This window comes from Scleropages formosus, chromosome 5 (genome assembly GCF_900964775.1).
Source record: "Scleropages formosus chromosome 5, fSclFor1.1, whole genome shotgun sequence".
Taxonomy (NCBI): Eukaryota; Metazoa; Chordata; class Actinopteri; order Osteoglossiformes; family Osteoglossidae; genus Scleropages; species Scleropages formosus.
In genome coordinates, this window is record NC_041810.1 from 22,035,556 (window position 1) to 22,047,687 (window position 12,132).

Here is a 12,132-nt window from a genome sequence, read left to right on the forward strand (position 1 = left end):
AATTACTGCACTATTTACAAACATCATATCCATTAGCAGAGAATTAATCATGTTCCATTGGTAGCACTTAATTCAGGAGAGGTTGTAATAGAAAGAGAATAACTAACAATTTCATGCAAATTGCAACGATCACACCAGAGCAGAACTGGAGCACAGTGTATTCTCTGCATTTTAAATAATTTTTATTAGTATTATAAATTATTATTTTTTGCACTGGAAAATGAGTCATATTTAATACGTGTTCAAATCCCTTTATAATAGAATATTCTTGAACTGGAACATAGTTTTATTAAAAATAATCTCAAAATGAGTTATTTTTTATTACCTTCTCTGCTATATAGTCTGAAAGCACTTTATACATATATATTTAAAACAATTTAATCATATTTGAACACACTAAAATATATACAGCAAAAACAATTGTATCTCCACTTAAGAACCAGTTACAAATTTTTGCCATTGATCTATTTACAAATTCCATTTAAAATACGAAATGAAAAAATCTTCAGACGGCAAAACAGCGATTAATGAAAATTCTTTTTATATTACATAAACTACAAGAAATGCTTTCAGAAATTAAATCTTGTGGCATTTCACGTGCCATTTAAAGGCAGCAGAATGAAAAATCTTTTTTAATTGGGACTATCTAAAAATTCTTTGGAGGTCCTGAATCACTTCTGAGCATTGCTCACAAAGACAGGGTGAAGTAGGCTGGTGGAGAATGGACTGGAGCAAAGCAAGTGATGGAACGTGTAAAATTGTACCTCTGGTTTAACCTGCATTAGAAAGGGGCACAAAAGCACGTAAAAGCCGGAGGCTGTGTGCACTAATCCAGTCTTATTAATAAAAGCGAAAATGGTTTTACAGAAAAAGGGCCAAGGGATGCAACTCCTACCATGCTGGTGTGGGAGGTGATTTCAAGGGAAAGTTTTGATTAAATTCTGCAATCCTAGTTAACTCATGATCTCCTTGGGAAAAAGTATCGGGCTTCACTTTATGCTACCATGCCAACCCCCCCACCAAACCTTGTTAGCTTCTTGGCTTGCTGAATTTGAGGTTGCTTTGAAGGACACTTCTAGACGGAAGAGTCCCCAACAATCCCAGCTAGTGTGGTTTTGTGTGTGAATTCGTTACTTTCCTGAGCATCAGTGTCTTCAACGGGTGTTACCATGGTATGCCAGCGCTGTGAAAACACAAGACAGTGAATGAAAAATGTGCTAATTTTATAATGTTAAAAATTAAATTGTTCAGTGACGCTCTGTACGTCCATTAGGCCCTAGAGCTTTTCCTGCTCACTTTTCGCCACTAAGAGAGAACAGCAGCTAAAAAAACAACAACATGGAACAGGTCAGACCAGGAGGCAGTTTTTCTGATCATGAGATGAACAACATACAGTTGTGCATACTGATACTGTTTATACAGTGTCCATATCCTTCAAATTGGACTGTAGGCCACCTGCACTAATGATCTTGACCTGATAAATAACTTACGTTTACCTTACTTCATTTAGCAGATGCTTTTCACCGAAGTGACTTCCAATGAATCATATACAGATGGTCCCCGATTTACAATGGTTCAATGGTATCATAGAATGGTTCGACTTACAATTTTTTCGACTTTGCCATGGTGAGCTGGTGACAGACATTTAGTAGAAACCGTACTTCGAATTTTGATTATTTTTGCTGGCAAGCGATATGCGGTGCAATACTCTCTCACAATGCTGGGCAGCAGCAGTGATCCGCATCTCCCAGTCTGCCACGCGGTCGCTATAGCGATACCCCCTGCATCTACATTGTGTTTCGTGCATCCATCATGTCTTCAAAACACCCATCTGTGTCTCCTGCTATTGGTGGGAAGAAAAAGAGGAAGGCAAATACTTTTGAGGAGAAACTGAAAAAAATTGTCCAGCGTGAAGGCGGCAAGCCCGTAATGGCCATTGCATGTATGCTAGACTATGATGTTTGGTAGGTTATGTGTATTAAATGGATTTTTGAGTTATGATGGGTTTCACGGAATGTAACCCCATTGTAAATGGGGGACCACCTGTACAGTGTTATCAGTCGAACTTAGACCCAAAGCTGTGGTAAATAAACTGTGTAGAGGAACCAAAAGTTTAACTCAATCCATAGCATCCTTGTCACCCCATGCATCACATGACTGTATGGGGGCAGCTGGCAGCATAGTGGTTAGAATGACTGCCTTTGGACCCACAGGTTCAAGCCTCACCTATGCCTGTGGTACCCTTGAGCAAGGTACTTACCCTGAATTGCTTTCCAGTGAAAATTACCCAGCTGTACAAATGGGGTAAGAAACTGTAATCTTAACATTGTAAGTTGCTTTAGAGAAAAGTGTCAGCTAAATGAGTAAATGTATGATCACCACCTAAACCTCCCAGCTGGCCTGTCCTTCTGTCATGACCTCTCAATCAAAGTGGACAAGAGTCTGGGAGTTATGATTGATGTGAGTCTGTCATTCTCTCAACATATTGAAGCCACAACCCAGTCCTGCAGATACATCTTGCATAATATTCATAGGATCTGTCCCTCCCTCACTAATGACTCTGCCCAACTACTTGTCCAGGCCATGGTGACTTCCCATCTGGACTACTGCAACTCTCTTCTATGTGGCCTTCCTGCTAATGTCATCAAACCAAATGCTGCTGCACAAGTTGTGTTTGATTTGCCAAAGCGTTTGCATGTATCTCCTCTACTCATCTCTCTGCTCTGGCTTCCTATAACTGCCCATATTAAATTCAACACCCTGGTTACTGTGTACAAATGCATCAATAAAACTGGCCATTTACAGGACTTGATCAACTGGTACACCCCAGCCAGGCCCCTTTGCTCATCTACTTCTGCTTACTTGGTGGTCCCGCGCATGAAAGGCAAAGCTCGGCGGTTCTCGGGTCTGGGTCCGTTGTGGTAGAATGACCTTCCGCTGTCACTCAGAACTGCAGAAACTCTGTCTGTTTTCAAGAAGTGTCTGAAAACCCTCCTTTTCCAGATCCACTTTGCCCAAGATCTCTTCAGATCATCTATGGTGTAACTGTTTGTAACTCCAGAAGCATCCCCAGATACAACCTTTATTCAGCCATTACTCTGATATTGTACTGCTCATTTGTGTATCTTATAATATTTCATTTAAAAAAACTGAAAAAAAAATTGGTGTGGATATTGGGATTTGTCTGTGTCTTATGCACCTACTTGAACAATGAACCTCGGTGTAGCAAGTGGTAGGGAACAAACTAGGTTTGCTTGAGACTTTCATGTCTGCAGCTATGTCTCCTTCTCTCAATGTAATGCATAAATTGTACTTTCGCTGAGATGTACGTCGCTTTGGACAAAAGCGTCTGCTAAATGAATAAATGTAAATGTAAATGTAAATATGGAAAGCTATGGATGGCTTTGGGGAAAGTATTTGTGGTTGAGGGGATGGTCCACTTGCCTGTCGGAAGCTCCCTTTGGTGATGAAGAACTTGTAGATTATATAGCCAGGCACAAGTACCATGGAAGAGAGAGACATGAGCCAACCGATTCCTTGACCCCAGGCTGGGTACACATACTTGCCCATTGTGATAGGGGTCATCTCAATGGCACTGAAGGTGAAAACTCCCTAGAATGGGACCACAGATGGGAAAGGTTCCGGAATGATTTGTCTAACTGGGCCATTTATGACACTTATATACCTGAGGAGGTTCACTGATACATGGATAAAAAGACCCCATGAAAGTTCTACGTTGAGACTTACCAGACAGATAAGAGGAGTGAAGAAGATCCAACAGACCTTCCAAAATCTACAGGGCTTGTACCCGATCATCTCCTCAATGTTCCTATAGAACTTCTCTGCTCCTGGAAGGACAGATTGGCATGGGTAAAACATCACTGCAGCCCATCAGAATAAACCACATGTTCTCTGCAGCTAAAGCTAAATGGAGACGCACCATAAAACCAGGATATGGAGATGGTTTCAAAGAAGACGAGGAATAGGAGGCACATCCCGCTGGCAGAGTAGTAGTCAAACAGCTTGAAGACGTACAGACCCCCCTGAGAAGAGGTGGAGGCACTGAGGCAGGACGAACCTAAGAGTGAAACCACTCTTTGCAGAGCAGACATCGTCTAAGGGTGTTCCAGGTACCGGAACTTTCTGCTATTTTATCCGGAATCCGTAAAGCAAAAAGCCATTTTTCCAAGTAATTGTAGAATATCTCTGTTGTCAAGGAGACCACATCTAGGTGTATGTTGCATAAAAAGCCACCTCTAAGACATATGAAGTGCTCTCCCCCTTTCAGTAATTCATTCGACATCCACCTCATTAATGTAACATTCTACTGCATCCAGCCTTACCTGTGTGATGTTTGAGAAGCCAATGATGAAAGACACCAAACACACAACCAGGATGAAGCTCTTCTTCCACTTCCTCAGCACCAAGGGGTACTCATCCACCAGAGCCGTTATAAAGCCTTCCACTGTGCAGAACTGGGGTGCAGAGAGGCCCTGGTAAGCCCTTGCACTCCCCCACACCATTACTTCCCATACAATATAGTTCAACCCACATAGCATCTCACCTTGTAACGTGTAATAAAATATGGGTATTATGTGCTAAAACAGCTGAATATGCCAGGGATCCAAAGAGATCCAGTCAGCTGTTAATATCTACTGTGAAAAATTCAGTCACATACCTGACTGTCGAGCCCCAACATCATGAGCATGGAGAAGAACAGGACGGCCCACAGGGAGGACATGGGCAGCTGTGTAACAGCCTGGGGGTAAGCTAGGAATGCCAGCCCAGGTCCTGCAATTCATATAATAATAATAATAATAATAATAATATTAATAATAATTGTTGTTGTTGTTTTCATCAAAGAATTTTTTCTGGAGCCCTTTTGCAGTTTTTTCAGTTATATAACTACAAACTTAATGAAGCAATTCATCTTGTTACTACATAACACATTAGAACAAAATGAGTCCTGATGCTGCTCCAGCCATACGTCAGTCCAGAGCTCCTCCCCTAAGCTGCCCTCATGTGCTGCAGCAGACAGTTCTAAGAAATTTGTGCCACTGTAATTCTGTAGTCCTTCATAAGGGACTCTTTCGCAAAAATTCTCTTTAACAAATTCTGTTTAACAGCATCCGTCCGAACATAAGCAACTGAAAAAACATGACCCGCTGTGTGCACAATTATTTTTCCTCCAAATCGCACACTTCCCTGCAAGGCATGTGCATTCTGTGCTCATGCGAGGCTCTGTCGGTGATTATTAGGGTGGCTTCTCATGGAGCTGCTAGTGCTGGAGAGCATAACAACAGGCACACAGAATCATGAAGCTCTGAACCAGGTCACATGTTGCTCTTCTACAACTGAGCAAAGCAATGAAAATGAAGACACCTGGGACCCCAGATCCACACTTAAAATCCTATCATAAGTATTAAGCTGCCATGGTTTGATTCAAAAGCTGTTTAGTGCCCAGGATGGACTTTGTTAAGAAGGAAGCTCCATCTTACCTGATGCAGCAAGCTCCTGGATGGGCTTCTTGGTGATGTAGGACATGAATCCCACGATGGAAAAGATGACAAAGCCGGCAAACATGCTGGTGCAGGAGTTGATGCAGCACACGATGATAGAGTCTCTGCAGTACAGCATGGTGCATGGTTGACAATTACTGTACTGTGATGGAAAGAGGCCTGTTAGGGGCGTGTGAAAGCTTACCTGTACACGTTGTTGTGGAAGGGATTGTAGCTGCCCAGGGCCACCAGAGATCCCAGGCCTAGGCCATATGAGAAGAAGATCTGAGTTGCAGCATCCAGCCAGACCTGAAGACCAAGACAAGGTGAGCAATGACAAATGAATGGTTAGACCAGCATGGAGCCAAGTAGTGCTCCTCATCCTGGCTTGGAGACAGTTTGCTAGACCATGAACTTAACAGCGCTGAACCTCAGAGTTCAGTAAGGCAGTAATCCAGCACACCTCTGATCTGGTCAGCTTCTTGAAGTCGGGTGTGATGTAGAAGAGGATTCCTTCCCTGGCCCCGGGCAGGGTGACTCCACGGAAGAACAAGATGATGAGCATGAAGTAGGGGTAGGTAGCAGAGAAGTACACCACCTGTGTCAGCGAAAACAAGCCTGTGATGTAAGACATATGTTCTGAAGAGACTCCGAGGACACTCAGCCCTCTTATAATGAGGTCTCATACAATGAGAAACTGCTGCAAAGGCTTATGAAAATATGTGCCCTTTTTCATACAATGGGCTTATTTTTCAGTACATTGTGCTTTTACCTGGTTATGCAGCCATTTTACTACCTCAGCAGGTATTTTGTTCATTTATGGCTAAATATACAGTATATATAAAAATATATATACTTAATATATAAAAATATATTATGGCTTTGCAAAGCACATCAACATCTTCCATACCATCAACTATATTCTTATTTCCTACCACAGGTAAAGCCTCATCAAATCACAACCCTTGATAACGGTAAATATACACACACACAAACATTGTCTGAAACCGCTTGTGCCAAACAGGCTCACGGCGAGCCGGAGCCTAACTCGGCAACACAGGGCACAAGGCTGGAGCGGGAGGAGACACACCCAGGACAGGATGTCAGTCCACAGTAAATGTAATGTAGCACACACACACACACACACACACACACACACACACACACTTTCAGAACCACTTGTCCCATACAGGGTCACGGGGGACCGGAGCCTACCCGGTAACACAGGGCGTAAGGCCGGAGGGGGAGGGGACACACCCAGGACGGGACGCCAGTGCGTCACAAGGCACCCCAAGCGGGACTCGAACCCCAGACCCACCGGACAGCAGGACTGTGGTCCAACCCACTGCGCCACCGCACCCCCCCGTAATGTAGCATTATTATTCAAATCCTATACGATGATGATGATGATGATGATGATGATTACAGCATTGAGCTACATTTAAACAACTGGGTAATTTTTACTATATCAGGGTAAGTACCTTACCCTAAGCGTGGGGTGCAGTGGCGCAGTGTGTTTGTCCGGGGCCTGGTCTGTGGTGGGTCTGGGGTTTAAGTCCTGCTTGGGGTGCCTTGCGGCGGACTGACGTCTCGTCTGGGCTGTGTTCCCTCCCCCTTCAGCCCTGTGCCCTGTGTTTCCGGTGTGTGTGTGTGTGTGTGTGTGTGTGTGTGTGTGTGTGTGTGTGTGTGTGTGTGTGTGCGTGCACCCTGCCCTAGGGTGCTACAGCAGGAGGTGGGATCAAATATTTCTTGGTGACGCTACACAGAGAATCTAATGTCTGGCATGATGACACATTGAGTACTGCTGCTGTCTCACAGGATCTGGTTAGTGTGAGAGGAGATGGGCTCAAGTCCTGCTTAGCCTGTGTGGAGTTTGCATGTTCTCCAGGTGTGATGTCATTTTATGAAATATATTTGTTTATGTCATAAATGACTGTGGGTCAATTAACGACAATGTCTCAGTCCAGTGTTTACTCCGTCTCATGCCATACACTTCCAGGACACACTTCAGACCTCCATAGCCCTGCACCGGATATGCAGTTACTGACAATGAAGGAATAATTGAAAATATGATAATAAAAGTAAGGGTATGAACAATTAAACATTACAAAATATGTCATTGTTATAAAAATACCTTTAGTTTTGATGTTTCACTCAATTTTAAGCAAATTTTTTTCATCCTCTAAACAGTTATATATTTTTCCCCATAATAAATAAAAGTAATGTGACACCCCCACACCATTGTGTCCAAGCTGATGCAGTGATTTCACAGTATGAGTTTGCCCCATTATGCGAGGAACGAGTTTAATACCCTCATCATCACTAGGAGCTGACATTTTTATTTCATTTTACCATAAAATCCAGAAAATTAATATCTGGTTGAAGCCAGTCTCAGTAGGAGGTCGGTTCTTGTTTCAGGCATTAATTAAGAGCAAATGTAGAACCCAAAATTGGCGGTAACTTTAAATAATCATGCTGGATAGACAGTGGGTAGAAACTGTGCTTCGGCTCTGCAAGGAGCTGTGAGAAGTGCTGTAATGCGGCTCCCACTCGGTACGGTAATGAACACATTTAACAGGAGCCGTCCTTTGGGCTCCCAGCTTTGGGGAAATCATTTTCCACAGGGTGATGTCCACACATTAAAAGCACAGTCCAGTTATCACAGTGGGGGAACCTAGAAGTGGGAGCAATTTTAATATTTTATGCATCTACTAAAAAAATGAACTGAATGCTTTCTCATCCAGCATGAATGAAATATTCATTTATGTGCATTCATATTTTAGGCCTGTATGTCTATCCAACAGTAAAAGACAACTGTTAGTCATGAGAAATTGCTAATTATATTACAAACTCTGTTGAAGAAGACCATTTTGCAATTTTGCACTTAGTTTTCTTCCCGAAAATGTAAGAAGGCAACAGGAGGACTTGTTAAAAGGCCATTGTAAATGATTTTAGCAGCGATGAAGCACTGTGTCTGCAGTGTGCCCCGAAGAGAGAGATAACTTACCTTGCCTGTCCATTCCACTCCCTTCCAGATGGAGAAGTAGACCAGGACCCAGGCCAGAGCCAGAGTTCCCACGAGGGGCCAACGCAGCTCCCCGGGCTCCTCCAAGCCACTGGTCAGCTGGTGCATGTTCCGCCTTGGGAAAAGGGATCATAAGTGTAAAAAATCTAATAGTAATATAATATTATAATATAAAAAAGTAAATTTACAGATAAAAATACACACACACACACACATTTTCAGAACCACTTGTCCCATATGGGGTCACGGAGCCTATCCGGCAACACAGGGCGTAAGGCCGGAGGGGGAGGGGACACACCCAGGACGGGACGCCAGTCCATTGCAAGGCACCCCAAGCGGGACTCAAACCCCAGACCCACCGGAGAGCAGGACTGTGGTCCAACCCACTGCGCCACCACACCCCTTATCACAGATAAAAATATTCCTTTATTATTATTATTATTATTATTATTATTATTATTATTATTATTATTATGGGGGGTGTGGTGTCGCAGCAGGTTTGGCTGAGTCCTTCTCTCTGGTGGGTCTGGGGTTCAAGCCCCGCTTGGGGTGCCTTGTGATGCACTGGCGTCCCGTCCTGGATGTGTCCCCTCCCCCTCCAGCCTTTCACCCTGTGTTGCTGGGTTAGGCTCCGGCTCGCCGCGACCCCGCTTGGGACAAGCAATTGCAGACATTGTGTGTAGTATTATTATTATTATTATTTACATTTATATATTTAGCCGACGCTTTTCTCCAAAGCGACTTCCAGTGAACACTCTCCATTCCTTGTATTGTTAGTTACTGATGTTTTGTCATGATATTAAATCCTGCTGCAGTCTCTCTGCTCAGGACCTGCCATCGAATCTATAGAAGAGTTATGTGAATAACTGTGTTTATATGTTCTTTGTTCCATATTATGACGAATAAAGCGAATGGTTGCCATGGCCGGGCAGGAGGCTCTCTTACTCCCAGAATTCTGTGACGGCGCTGGTCAGATTGGTGGTGTCGCTGAGGCTGTAGTTGGAGAAGCAGCGCTCCGTGTTCCAGGGGTTCCCACAGCTCTGCCACGGAACCTCCTGTGTGGTGTGAGAGCAGGAAGGAGACAGTCAACGTGTGGTAGAATATACGACTCTCTTCCAGGGTGCACTGTGGGGGAGTACTTTACTTTCAAAGGTATTTTCCCATGGTACCTTATAGGGGTATACCTGATAGAGCTGAGTCATAGATCTGGCTAAGTCTGGAGGGTCTGCCTCTCTCTCTTTGTCCTTATTTGACCTCTAGAGCTTACCGATCTGAATGAGCTGAACAGGTAGTACAGTGCCCAGGCAATGATGATGATGTAGTAGATGTTGAGCCAAAAAGCCAGCACGAGCGCAGCCAGACCGACACCTGACAGATGGATGGATGGAGCCACGATGGGTATTTTGCACTGGCGCTCATGTAATGGCTACAGAAATCACTTCCGTCACACAGTGCAAACGGTGTCAATGACTTCACCACTCGATATTGCTATATTGCAGCTTTGTACTATGGACCAGTAGCAACGCACCTTTCATCATGGGCAGTAGTTTCCACACTCCCAGTCCACCGATGGAGGTGTACTGTCCGAGAGACGTCTCCAGAAGGAAGAGCGGAATCCCGGCGAACACCAGGGTCAGGAAATAGGGTATTAGGAAGGCTCCTGGTGAAGCGGGAGAGCTCTGTTACACTTATCTGTCCGCAATAGCTAGACTCTGTCTCACTTGTCCTGTCCTGTCCCCGAATGGCATAATGACAGTTGATTTTTGCAGAAGTCCTATTAAGAGACCAAATGTTATTTCATAAGGCAGAGTTGTGCTGCTGTTTTTGCTTTCCTTTCTATGAGGATTAAAACCTTAGACTTCCCTTGTTGTCCGAAGAGCTATGGCACAGGTAAAAATTAGGTGCCTGGAGCCTTTGCCAAGTGCACACTGGTGATCTATGCCCAGGGAGAGATCCATGGAGTGAATAGAGATGAGTGGTCAGTCCTCACTTCACAGAACCCTTTTTCTCCAGTGTTTTACTAGCCCTGCAGTAGTTTGCAAAGCAGCCAAAGTCCATGGACTACAGAAGCACGACGGTAACCAAGTGAAACACACAAGTCAGATATCTAATTCCTTTAGAGCAGGGGACTATGGGAGAGCATGCAGTGCAGTGATAAGGGCTACTGCCTCTCGAAATGTAGGTTGTGGGTTCAAATCCTGCTTTCTGCTACAATACCCTTGAACAAGGTACCTACCCTAAACTGTTCCACTAAAAGTTACCTAGCTGTACAGGTTAACCTTGTATGTTGCTTGAGGGGAAAGCATCATTTGAATGAGCAAATGTGGATTTATTGGTGTTGCTGTACTCAAAGGTGAGTAAAAAAAAAGATGTGTTCTAAAGAATGCGCATTTATGAAGTATTAATATTACTCGTAAATCTCTTCCATAAGTGGATTCTAAAATATTCATGTAACACCCTTCTGACTTGTATAAGTGATAAATGATTACAGGACATTGCAAGTACACTAGCTTAGAGTTCAGAAAATTCTGAAAACATTTTACACACACACATTTGCTGAAACCGTTTGTCCCAAGAGGGGTCACGGTGACCCAGAGCGTAACCTGGCAACACAGGGCATAAGGCTGGAGGGGGAGGGGACACACCCAGGATGGGACGCCAGTCCATCACAAGGCACCCCAAGTGGGACCCCAAAGCCAGACCCGCCAGAGAGCTGGACCGGGCCAAACCCACTGCACCACCGCGCCCCCTGAAAATATCATAAATGTGCATTTTACTGCACTTCACCTATGTTAACATACAGGACAAAGAGGAACATGTGAGCTTGGATGAAAGGATCAAGACAAGGTCAGTGTTAAGGTGGCCGGGAGCACCGGCAAAGCACAACACTTAAGACGTTGGGCAAATTGTCCTGGCTGTGGTGTCTCACCTCCTCCGTTCTTCCCACACAGGTAGGGAAACCTCCAGACGTTGCCGAGGCCGATGGCATACCCAACACAGGAGAGCAGGAAGTCGAACTTGCCCTTCCAGGTGCCCCTGTCGGGAACGTCCTGCTTGTCCTGCTCAGGGACTGTGGGGTCCGGAGTCTCAAAGGGGGCTGCCTGCTTGACCTCCGAGGGGGAGTTGAGATCCACGGTGCTCTGACCCGTCTTCCCCATGTTGGCAGAGGGGGGCGGCCAAGCCGGCGTCGGCCTACCTGCGCTCAGTTGTTTTGGTCCCTCCTTTTTGTGACCGTTCCTCAGAGAGCCCTCAGAACATTGGGGGTGGGGGAGGCTGCAGACACATCAGCTGAATGTTTAGTATTGTGCACCCACTCCAAATTAACATTTCATATACTGTACATGACTTATTGCTGTGGGGGAGGTGTGGGTGACATTTGTATCAGTGTTCTACTTAGACAACATTTATTTATTTTCTGTAACTCTATTCGTTGGATTCTCCAAGCAAATTTATGAACAGTTATTTTTTTTAAAACTCACTAAGATCACTTTTGGTCAAAGTTCAGATTTTTATTGTGGCCTAGAATTGTGAGTTCCCCCAGAACAATTTCTTAAAATAAGTTATACAAGGATGTGACAGGTAGTAATTCATATTTTCCTCCACCAAAAA

General features: G+C 44.3%; 1 protein-coding gene across 1 annotated transcript; it reads right to left on the bottom strand.

Annotated features, from left to right (window-relative positions):
* Positions 1–1,075: 1,075 nt before the first annotated feature.
* Positions 1,076–11,681, bottom strand: slc6a1l (solute carrier family 6 member 1, like). The gene is made up of 14 exons (XM_018765344.1): positions 11,453–11,681; positions 10,052–10,183; positions 9,791–9,891; positions 9,469–9,578; positions 8,506–8,638; positions 5,962–6,096; positions 5,704–5,807; positions 5,499–5,623; positions 4,679–4,791; positions 4,344–4,475; positions 3,941–4,043; positions 3,748–3,848; positions 3,445–3,612; positions 1,076–1,183 (listed from the first exon to the last, which is right to left on the bottom strand). The coding sequence occupies exons 1-14, from the start codon at positions 11,679–11,681 to the stop codon at positions 1,076–1,078; spliced, it is 1,794 nt and encodes a 597-aa protein (XP_018620860.1).
* Between the last annotated feature and the right edge of the window lie 451 nt (positions 11,682–12,132).